The sequence below is a fragment of the Berghia stephanieae genome, chromosome 2 (genome assembly GCF_034508935.2).
Source record: "Berghia stephanieae isolate SIO BIC M18660-M18661 chromosome 2, UCSD_Bste_1.3, whole genome shotgun sequence".
NCBI classification, from domain to species: domain Eukaryota; kingdom Metazoa; phylum Mollusca; class Gastropoda; order Nudibranchia; family Aeolidiidae; genus Berghia; species Berghia stephanieae.
The window spans coordinates 43,486,398-43,498,595 of record NC_088361.1 but is presented as its reverse complement, the minus strand read 5'-3'; the positions used below and the strand labels follow the sequence as shown (position 1 = coordinate 43,498,595).

The window sequence follows — 12,198 nt, the reverse complement described above, 5'->3', positions numbered from 1 at the left end:
TTAGTATTAGATTTAAATGTAAATGGCCTTGTGGTTGTGACGATTTTAAAATACTTTTGATGTGCTCATTTAGTATCTCTTTTGCTTGGCACTTGGACTTCAGACTTTAGTTAGGAGTCAGCAGAGGTGGGCCTGTGCCGATGGAATGGAACCGACATGTTTTTATTTTTAGCTCCATTGCCATTATTCATTATTATGGATATTATGGGAGACTTTCCATAAGCTACTACATCCCAAGTATTCTTGTTCTAGTTAGGGGGTTTGGGAGGGGGAAACTTTTAAAAAAGTCTCCCCCCTTCCAAACCCCCTACACTAGAAGTTCTAGTGTAGGGAGTTTGAGAGGGGGGAGACTAAAAAAAAAAAAAGTTTCCCATCCTCCCAAACCCCCTACTAGAACAAGAATACTTGGGATGTAGTAGCTTATGGAAGGTCTTCCGATTGTCGTTAAGTAATTGGGCACTTAGATATCTCCTGATTCAGAATTCATCAGCGGAATCAGCGCTCACACGATAGCCTCGAAAGAGAAGAGATAGCCTCGGCTTTAAGTTGTCCACCGTACGTTTTCATTTAGATAGAAAAAAACATTAACTCCTACCGTCAAAAGTAGTTTAGATTTGAAGATGCATTGTTTTCTATAACTATAAAAGAAGACAAACCTAAAACCAAGTCATCAGGTAAAGGGTGTCTTAAACCTCCGATACTCGACCGTTGTATAAACGTAACACACCATTCCGACCCCAATACCGCCGCGGTGGTTTTAATGTAACACATCTTTTCCGAGTCACATGTGCGTCTGCTGTAAAAAACGTAACACAGACCCGACCTTGATTCAGATAAAAATTCCATTGTGTTCTTTACGAAATAAAAGCCGAAGTTTGATTGGTTGATATTATTAGTTTCATCCAATCAGCAAACAGTTTATTTAAGCTGTTTGGGTTGAGTATGACGCTAGATATTGACGTATGAAATGACGCGATCAAACCCGAGTGACGCTCTATCTTAGCTACGTCATTCAAACTTGCTAGGCAAGTACTGGGAACCGGTCGTTATTTCCGGCTGACCCCAATACGGTAGAAGGGTCAAGTCTAATGCCAAACTATAGATTCTCTGTTTGGCCAATTTAGTCACGCATGTGGCAGCCCAGCCTAACTATAACACAAAAAGTCAGATTGTGGGGGTGGGAACGAAAGAAATCGAGGCCATAAGTTACTGTGCACTCGAGCCAGAACTGTGTCTGGAATTGGTTTCCAATGGCAATGGTCTTGCAAATACCAAGTCTTTTATATTTTATGGAAAGGACTTTCAAACCCCAAGATGCTCGATTTGTTTTGCTATCTTGGCACAAATGAAACCAAGATGTCTTGTTTTGTAACATAAGTTATCTCGTTTTGTTACCTACTAGATGTATCCTTTTGTGTGTGCAAGCCATGCGGGTTAGTACAGCGATAGCTTGCCAGTCAGAAAAACAAAAATCAGCGCAGTCACGTTTGAAAAATAACCTAAAAACTTAATCTTTCAAAGGCGAATTTCAATCTTACTTGGACCTAAAAGAAAATCTTACCGTTTTCATCAAATGACAAATAACAGTAATGAAATTTAACAACTAGGGCTTTTATATAGCGCAATATCCACTAAACGTGCTCAAAGCACTTTTTATCGAAGCCCGAATCGCAATATTCTTACTGCTCTTATGGTGGAAACAGATTTTTCTTCATTAAAAAGTAATATAAATGGAAACTATTATTTAAAAACAAATTATCAGTGACAATGGAGAAGGGTTCATTGCACTAGACTCCCACCACCTGCATCCTGTGGCACTCCAATCTCACTTGCTAATCATAAAAGAGTAAATAGCAATCAACAATACTGTGTTGAAAAAAAAAAAAAAGAAATGAGGGAGGGGGGGGGGGGGGGGGCAAATGTACCCTTTTAGAGGTGAAATTTGATCTTTGACTCAACACCAGATCTTCCAGTTCTCATCAAAAGACAAGTAACGGCAAAACGATTATAGATAATTGGAAGCTGCGATACTTGGTGGAAATACTGTACTCTCTATTAACAACAATAAAGGTAAAATGAAACTATCTGAAATCAAATCAGCTTCGCTGTTAAGGGATTAAAGACACCTGCACGAAGATCATCCATGACATACAGTACTTCAACAGGTGACCCGTCTCTATAATCTTCCTCCATGGCCCCTCCCCCCCCCTTTATCCGTCTTATCTCACGATTTTGGTAGTTGTGGAGGGAGATAGGGATAAAAGACTCTTTTACTTTTATTCAATCAACTTTGTCTGCTATGGAACCAGTCCTCTCTAAAAAATGTACAAGAAATGACTTTTTTTTTTCTCTCCTGTTCCAACGTCCAATTGTTTAGCCGATGACAAATTTCTCAAAAGGTCACGTGACAGCGTAAAAACAGCACAGGACGTCTGGGAATATTAATTGTCGGTACTTTTTTGAACAAAATTTCGTATTGAGTCTACTCAATGGATCAGATAAGGCCGGTATTTTTTAAAATGAACTGAAGTTCTGAAAAGTCAAAATGTTTTTTCTCAAGGAGAAGTGGTCTTTAGAAGGTGCGCCACTCTAGCTTACTTAAAACTTAATGTCAAGAAGTTGGGAGACAGACTCAGCAGGATATACACTACGCTTTTTATTTTATTTTTTTTGACTGGTGGATAGCGTTAACTGTATAGCATCTTTCTGGTGGCCAGGCGGAGTTGTTTCAGAAGGTTGTGGGTTTGAGCCCCCATCACTGGAAAAAATAAAAGTTTTTGTAGGTGAATGGATTAGATTCTTGTCTGACTGCCTGACACGTGCATGTTTCATTTTCTGATCTTGTTTTTATTAACATGCTGATTTGAGCTAAAAAAAAAAATTAAAAAAAAGTTCCATCCTTTTTCTTTTTTTCTTCTTCATAAAAGGTCTACTAATGTAATGTTATTTCCATTGTTTATTAAGGACAGGATTTGTAATTTTTTTTCTTCTAATTAATCCCAGGCTGCCAGACCTCTTATCAACGTGCATAATGAAAAAGGTGAACCCACCAAAACAACAGTGGCTCTGCCAGCTGTATTTAAAGCACCAATCCGACCTGATATTGTGAATGATATTCACTTCAAGATGTTGAAGAATACTCGCCAGCCCTATGCTGTGTCTGAGAAAGCAGGTAAGGTTTGTTTTTTTTTTGTTTTTTTTTTGAAAAATTTGTTTTGGTTTCAGATCGTTTCACCAAGTTACAGGACAGTTATCTTCTGGTGCAATTTCAATCACATACCTGCAACCCTTCTCATTTTGATAGAATCATATTTTCATTCACAATTGTATCTATAGATTCTTTATTGCTAAATTATTACCTTATCTAGATTTTCATAATGCCATGGAAAAATTACTTCATCCAGTTGGAAGTTTTATTTTCTCAACTAATGTTTTCAATAAATTAATTTTTCTGAAACCGCTACGCCCACTGCCACCTCTTCAAAGCATCTGAAAGTTATAAAATGGTAATCTCGCATACCATCCTTGAGATAAGATAATGGCATTTTGGAGTTTGGGGTTTGTTTTTATTTTTCCATCTCATTACTTAGCTTAGTGTTGCAATTCAATATTTGATTTAATAATCACTCCAGGTCATCAAACATCTGCTGAGTCTTGGGGTACTGGTCGTGCTGTTGCTCGTATTCCACGTGTCCGTGGTGGTGGTACTCACCGTTCGGGTCAGGGTGCATTTGGAAACATGTGCCGTGGTGGACGTATGTTTGCTCCAACAAAAGTCTGGAGGCGCTGGCATCGCAAGATTAATGTCAATCAACGTCGTTATGCCATCACATCTGCTATTGCAGCTACTGGAGTCCCATCTCTTGTCATGGCCAAAGGTAGGTAATTTATGCATCATTTTTACTTTTTCATATTTTTTTTATCGGATGAAAAAGTTCTTCCTCTGCTGTGTCATTAATTTTTTAATGAAGGTGTATGTATATTAGTAGACCGACATGTCACATATAAAGATGTTGGTTTGTATGGGATAATAAGACTTAGTGAGAGGTTCAGGGTGGGGTTCCTGACCTCATAGCGGGCAGGGGGGTACTTGCTGTGTCTTCTATACCCCTATACATGTTTTCCAATTGCTTTCTGTCTTTGTGTTGGCATGAGATTACTTGGTTTTGTCCTGACCCTGATTGGAGACCTTGGCTGGGGAGAAAACGGTCGAATGTAGTTATAGTTTTGGGAGGTGATATTTTTATCCTAAATCATCTGTTTTTTTTTTGTTTGTTTTTTTTTAACATATGATTTGTATACATTTGAGTGTATTCCTCTTGTTTCTTGTGCTGGTGTCTCATAGGTGATCTCAAACTAAGTACACTGATGGTGTGCTCTTGGAATCTGCATCTGATCCCTATTTGAACCATTCCCCTTTGTCTTACTTTTTTTCTCCAGTCCTTGTAATTGTACATCTCAATGTTTTTACTATCCAATTTTCTTCCTTTTTACTGGCACTGATATGACCTAAATGTGTTTCAAGCGCCGTAAAACCCTTAAAAACAAACAAACAATTAATGAAAAGTAATGAAATCACAGTTCTATGGCCCCACATATGAACCTGATAACCCACATTGTAATACAGCTGATAAAATCATAGTTTCTCACTTTCTTTTTATTTCCTACAATCAGGTCATCGTATTGAAGAGATCTCTGAAGTTCCACTTGTTTTAAGTGACAATGTCCAAGGAATTAAAAAGACCAAGGAGGCTGTAGGCGTTCTGAGAAAACTTAAGGCCTGGTCTGATATTGAGAAGGTATTGTTAATTGTAATAATTACAGTTATGTTAGAAAGAAAATTAAATTTAATTCTATTTGTTTTCAGTTCTGATCTGAGTCTAGTATCATTCTTTTTCCTGGAGCTTAAATGGCATAAGCAAGCATGATGGCCAACTGTCAGGGTAAAATTGTAACTGCTGTGATGTCTATATGGCAAAGTGGGGGGGGGGGGGGGGGGGGGTATTTTGCAAAACTATGTAATCGTCCAGATGTCTTTATAATATATTTAATCAGGGTATACCATTGCTGCCAGATGTCAGCTTATTGGTGAATTATTTTTTTTTGTCTGGATTGGTCTTGTGATGTTGTAATATGGTAGAGATGTAATCAATAGTCTTTAAAGTGTTTATAGCATTTCAATTGAATTTCAGTATAGACTTGTGGTTCTCAGTGTCTTATTTTAGATGACCCAATTAGAATAAAAAGATTTTAAAAATTTGTGTCTTTAGCTTTGGAAGGGAAAATCTTGATTTCAAACAGTTGTTTCACAAGTCTCTCCACAACATTTTTGTCGGGTAGGCTGTTAGCTACATTTTTAACACTCTTAATAAACTCTCCTTTACATAGTTATTTTACCTATTCTAGTGTATTTGCTTTGATGTGCTGGCCAAAGTGCTTCTATGTTGTTGTTTTTTTTTTTTCTTCTTGTGATGAATTCTTTATCATTTATTGCTCTGATAGGTATACAAAAGCAGACGCTTCCGTGCTGGAAAGGGTAAGATGAGGAACCGACGCCGTGTCCAGCGTCATGGCCCCTTGGTGATTTACAATGAAGACAATGGAATTACTCGTGCTTTCAGAAATATTCCAGGTGAGCACCAGGTCCATGTTTGTTGTTATAGTTACACACATCAGATCTTCCTCTTCATTTTACTGGCCTTTACTTACTTACTTAGATGCCTTTCGCGTCTCGACCGAAAGATCGGGTCGCCTTGGCTGTTTCCAGTATTTCCCGTGTGAGGTGTCTCCAATATTGCCGGTCCTCTGCTAGGGTTCTCAGATTTTCACGGTCACCTGCCGTTATGAGACTAATGCTTTGTCCAAGTGTTGTGAGGTTTTTGTTTAGGATCACAGGGAGTGTTGTGATCGGTCTTCCTCTGAAAACGTTCCCGTGTTTTTGGAAATATCCCGACATGGCTTGGTTAGCTGGTATGTTTTTGTCCCTGCGTAGTATGTGACCGAAAAGTTGCCATCGTTGTTGTAAAATGTCAAGGGAGATTGGTCTTTCTTTTGTGATCTTATAGAGTGATTCATTTGAGATCTTTTTGGGGTATTTGATGTCCAGTACCCTTCTTAGCTGTGTGTGATGGAAGGCATCCAGATGTTCTTCTTCGGATTTTGTCAACGCCCAAGTGCCGCAGTTATACAGAAGTACCGGTTTTACAAGAGCACGGTACAGTTTCAGTTTGGTTTTTCTCTTTATTTTGTCACCTCTAATCCATACATTGGTGAGTTTACTGAGTGCGGCGTTTGATAGCTGTTTTCTTCTTTGTACATCCTCTGTGTCTCCAATTAGTGAGCCGACTTTCTTTGTTCTTTTCCATTCCTCTTTGTTCCTCGATATTGTTGTAAATTCGGTTTTATTGGCATTTACCAAGTATAATTTGCGTTTGGGAACTGAAAACCACATCTAATCAAATTGATCCAAGGGGACATGTCTTACTATCAGATGAGTTATAGTAAGATCAGAACTGAGAAAATTAAATGTATGTAATGGGTTTTGATTGTACTATCACCTCCAATGAAAGCATTAGTAAGAAACCAAGCAGATTAAAGGATAAAGAAACATTTTTAGATATCTGCTAAAATAACTACATGCTTCTGGGGTCCTGCTTCTATTTTCTATAGGCTTTTATTTTTTAAATTTAAGTAATCATTTTAATTTGATTTTAAAGGCTTTTATGAATAATTGGTAAAATGTTTCCAGGCAAGTGTCAAATTTGTAACTTGTACATTTGTTTCCAGGTGTCACCTTACTCTCTGTGGACAGACTGAATCTTCTGAAAATAGCTCCTGGTGGTCATGTCGGTCGTTTTTGCATTTGGACAGAGTCTGCCTTTAGACGTCTTGATAAACTTTATGGAACATGGGAAAAGAAGTCTCTGGAGAAATCTGGATACAAGTAAGTTCTCAAAAGTTTCCTTTTGATTTTATGTTCTTTATTTTGGTAGGATATTTTGATTCAGGCTTGTCAATCAGTATAAATTTTGTGTTATAGAGAATGAATGTGGAAATTTACTGGGATATAAAAATAATATGGAGGATCCGCTACTTAACTCTTTCATTGACATGTGTTTTATAACTTTTTATTTTAGATTTTTGTCATGCTTCCAGAAAGTTTTTTTTGCTTTCCACATGATTTTCACCACCTACATCTTATTTTTTATCAATTTTCCTTAGATTTAAAAAGATAGTAAGAAAGAACACATCTGGTTGTTAATTATTATCATTATCAACTATTTTATCTTATGGCAGCTTATATTGTTTTATGGACATGACCCTCATTTTATATTATTTTCAGTCTCCCTATGCACAAGATGACAAACTTTGATCTAGGAAGACTCCTGAAGAGTGATGAAATCATGAATGCTGTCCGTCCTGTTCAGTAAGTTAACTTTTTATATCACTGTTTGGATCGTTACTTTGAAATATGATTTATGCCAACTTACTCTGGAAGTGTGTTTTGTTCTTGATTAGGATAGGTGAATGTGTACTAGTGATTTAGGGCAGAAAAGCTTGGACTGGCCTCAATGGTTATTTTCAGCAAGAGATTGTTATATCAGTGCAGTTTATCTTAATTAATTGCAGTCTGTGATTTTTATTTTGATAATTGAATACAGAAATGCGAACTGTAGTGATTGATTTCAAGTCTATGTCACTCATAATTTAAATCTCCTAAAGATATGTTTGGGACGTACAAATATTTTTCTGTACACATTTTGAAGTGAAAATGGGTTTTTGTGTTTGCCATCTTTGGCAGTTCTGTCGCTTTTGAGGAAATGCTATAGTGTACATTAGCTGTAATAGACCGATCAGTCTGTAGTCTGTAAAATCAACAGCATCATCATTGCCGACACAACCGCCATCATGATTATCACATTTTCATTTTAATACCGATTTTGTTCCTCAAAATTTCCATGAATTTGCCAAAGTTGGTAAGTTTGGTTAATAGTTAAGAGTTCGCATTGCATTTTAATGAATAATCTTTATGCTTCATTCTTTACATTTCAACCAGGAAACAACCTCGCAAGGTTTTGAAGAAGAATCCTCTCAAGAACTACCGTGTCATGGTCCGTCTCAACCCATATCACAAGACTGCTGTCGCTCTTGCTAAGCGCAAAGATTTGGTTAACAAGCGTGCTAAAGAGGAATTGCTTAACAAGAAGCGTGGTGTAAGTATTCATCAGTTGTGTTCCATACCTCCCATCTTCTGTTTTAAAATCTGGAAGGTTAGCATGAATATTTTACTGACATTGGTATCTCCTAATATCTGAATGCTGACAAATATTGTGTGTCCTGTGCTGCTAAGGAAAGAGTTTGTTTGAACAAATTAATAAAGGAGCTGATGTCTTTTTTAATGGACCAATGGCAGTTCCAAGCCTGCAACCTGGTGCATACTGCAGATGTTATATAAGGTTGGGTCAAGAAGACAGGACATTTCTGGGTGGTGTTCCTGGCCTCCCATAGTGGACAGAGAGGCACTTACTATGTCTTATATCCCCCTGTATCTGTTTTCCAACATGTTTTGTCTTTTTTTTGGAAGGGGGGGGGGGGGGGGGGGATGAGATTACTCGGTTTTGTCCTGCCCTGTCGGATACCCAAGTTGGGGGGGGGGGGGGGGGGGTCAATTATATCGTTGAGTTTTGGGAGATTTTATTTTTTGTCTTGTAAATCATCTCTCTATTATGCACTCACTGTCTTATGTTTTGTTTAATTCTTATTATGATTTGTAAACATTTGAGTGTATTCCTTTTAATGGGGACCTGTTATTGTGCCAGGATGAGACGTTTAGGTGATCTCAAACTAAGTACTTTGATAGTGTGCTCGTGGAATGTACATCTGTTCCCTATTTGAACCAATTCCCCTTTGTCTTACCTTTTTTGGGTGGTTTTATTGTATTTCTAGAACTTTTTACGATCTCATTTTCTTCCTTTTTACTGGCGCTGATATGACCTACATGTGTTGCAAGCGCTGTAAAACCCTTAGAAACAAACAAGGCAGGACATTTCTAATGGGTAAATATTAGACCTATTCAGTGATGCCAAAACTCCGGTTTCAGCGGAAAAAACTCCGGTCTGGAGCAAAAAATTCCGGGCTCCGGGCAACTTCCGTCAAATTCCGGTGAGGTCAATTTGTTCCAAGGATACCCCCCCCCCCCTCCCCTTTCCAACTACCACATCATCATCATTACCACTAGTATTACAACCATCGTCACCACCACTACTACTGCAACCACCACCACATCATCATCACTACCACTACTACTACTACAACCACCACCACCACCACATCATCATCATTACCACAACTACTACTTCAACCACCACCAAAACATCATCATCATCACTAACAGTACCACCATCAACATTACAACCACCACGACCACATCATCATCACAACCACTACTACTACTACACCACCATCTCCACATCATCATCACAACCACTACTACAACTACAACCACCACCACCACATCATCATCACTACCACTACTACAACCACCAGCATCACATCATCACTACCACTACTACTACAACCACCAGTATCACATCATCACTACCACTACTACCACATCATCATCACTACTACTACAACGACCACCACCACATCATCATTACCACTACTACTACAACCACCACCACCACATCACTACCACTACTACTACAACCACCACCACCACCACATCATCATTACCACTACTACTACAACCACCACCACCACATCATCACTACCACTACTACTACAACCACCACAACCACATCATCATTACCGCTACTACTACAACCACCACCACCACATCATCACTACCACTACTACTACAACCACCACCACCACATCATCACTACCACTAATACTACTACAACCACCACCACATCATCATCACTACCACTAATACTACTACAACCACCACCACATCATCATCATCACTACCACTACTACTACAAGTACAACCACCACGTCATCTTCATCACTACCACCACTACTACTACCACAACCACCACATCATCATCATCACTACCACTGCTACTAAAACCACCACATCATCATCACCACTGCTACTGCTACTACTACTACCACTACTACTGCTACTACTACTACTACTACTACTACTACTACTACTACTACTACTACTACTACTACTACTACTACTACTAATACTACTACTACTACCACATCATCATTACCGCTACTACTACAACCACCACCACCGGCACCACCACCACATCATCACTACCACTACTACTACAACCACCACCACCACATCATCACTGCGGGTGGTTGGATGGGAGCATCACCCTTGAATCGTATACCTATGATGTTCTCATGGGTGTACGATCCGATAGTGATGTCGTTTCTTCTTCTCTTTACTAGCCTATCCTGCTTCTTTGGTTTGTGATTGTATTTTTGACAGGGGATATTTTTTTTTCTGTAAATCTTCTGCCTGTTTGTTCTTGGTTATTTATAATTTAGCTTATGATATCTTTAGGTTATGATTTTGATTTACATTTGTACTATTTTTGTTAGATTGCTTGTTTTTTTGTTTCAGCGGTCTCTCATATAACCTCAATTGTGTTGGAAGAGACCTAAAGCAACAAACAAACAAAAACAAACAAAAAACACATCATCACTACCACTAATACTACTACAACCACCAACACCACATCATCAATCACTACCACTAATACTACTACAACCACCACCACCCCATCATCATCACTACCACTACTACTACAAGTACCACCCACGTCATCTTCATCACTACCACCGCCACTACTACTACCACAACCACCACCACCACATCATCATCATCACTGCCACTGCTACTACAACCACCACATCATCATCATCACCACTACTACTACTACTGCTACTACTACTACTACCACTACTACTACTGCTGCTACTGCTACTACTACTACTACTACTACTACTATAACAACAACCACTATTGCATCAGCATCATCATCATCATCATCACTACCACTACAACTACAACCACTAGCACCACATTATCATCACGACCAGTACTACTACAACCACCACCACCACATTATCATCACTACCACGACTACTACTACAACCACCACTACCTCATCATCATCACTACCATTTGTACTACAACCACCATCACCACCACATCAACATCACTACCACCACTACTACAACCACCACCACATCATTATCATCACGACCACAACTACTACAACCACTATACCACCACCACCATATCATCATCACTACCACTACATCTACAACATCAACCACTATCACATCTTCATCATCTCTACCACTATTACTACAACCACCAACACCACATCATCCTCACTACCATCAGTACTACAATCTCTACCATTAGGTTTTGACGCTTTACTTCATTTGAAATAAGGAAACTTTGTGGGATTGTAATTTGCAATGTGTTTATTTATCATAATATAATTCTAATCAGTTATCTATTTAGAACTATACAATATGTAAACACAATGCCAAATACCATTCGAATTCTTTTTTTTTTTTTGTGCGCGGAAATTCCTCTTTCGGCATTGAAATTCCTACGAGTGGTGGCTGAAACTCCTGTGAGCCAAATTTAAAGTTGGCGTCTCTGCCTATTGTATCATCAGTTTTTTCTTCGTTTTTTTATATTCTGGACTATTATTAAATTTCAGATCAAAACCCGTCTTGAGCCTTTGCCTCTAAGCAAGACTGCCCAGAGGAAGGCCAAGCTTGCTGAGAAAAAGAAGCAACCAGCCAAAGCCAAAGCTACCACCACTAAACCTGCAAAGAAGTAGATGTGTGACTAGTTTGGCATTTATTTCCAAATAAAAAAATATAATTTATCAATCTGTTATTAGATTTTGTTTATTCACCATGAATGTTTAGCATATAGTATTGCAAGTACTGTGAGACCCTTAAGAACAAAACCGCTTGAAATAAACTTTTTGGCACCAGAAAAAAGTTGTGGGGGTTTTCTGACCTCCTTTTGTGGGCAGGGGGGCACTTGTGTCTCTTCTATCCTCTATCCCATATGTTTTCCAACATTCTTTGTCTTTGTTTGGGGTGTTCACATATTACCATCATCAGCTTGGGGGGGGGGGGGGGGGGGGGGGGGTCAGATCAAAGATGATTTTTTTTATGTAGAATATATAGTATTTAATTTAT

At 38.5% G+C, this 12,198-nt stretch overlaps 1 protein-coding gene across 1 annotated transcript in view; it reads left to right on the top strand.

Annotated features, from left to right (window-relative positions):
• The window catches only part of LOC144964931 (large ribosomal subunit protein uL4-like), a 12,236-nt gene extending 356 nt beyond the window's left edge, over positions 1-11,880 (top strand). The window contains exons 2-9 of the mRNA XM_078899730.1: positions 3,004-3,172; positions 3,633-3,878; positions 4,675-4,799; positions 5,503-5,632; positions 6,787-6,943; positions 7,343-7,426; positions 8,057-8,213; positions 11,706-11,880. Of these exons, the coding sequence (XP_078755856.1) occupies positions 3,004-3,172; positions 3,633-3,878; positions 4,675-4,799; positions 5,503-5,632; positions 6,787-6,943; positions 7,343-7,426; positions 8,057-8,213; positions 11,706-11,828 (1,191 nt within the window). The 3' untranslated portion in view covers positions 11,829-11,880. The remainder of the gene's footprint in view (positions 1-3,003; positions 3,173-3,632; positions 3,879-4,674; positions 4,800-5,502; positions 5,633-6,786; positions 6,944-7,342; positions 7,427-8,056; positions 8,214-11,705) is intronic.
• Positions 11,881-12,198: the final 318 nt, after the last annotated feature.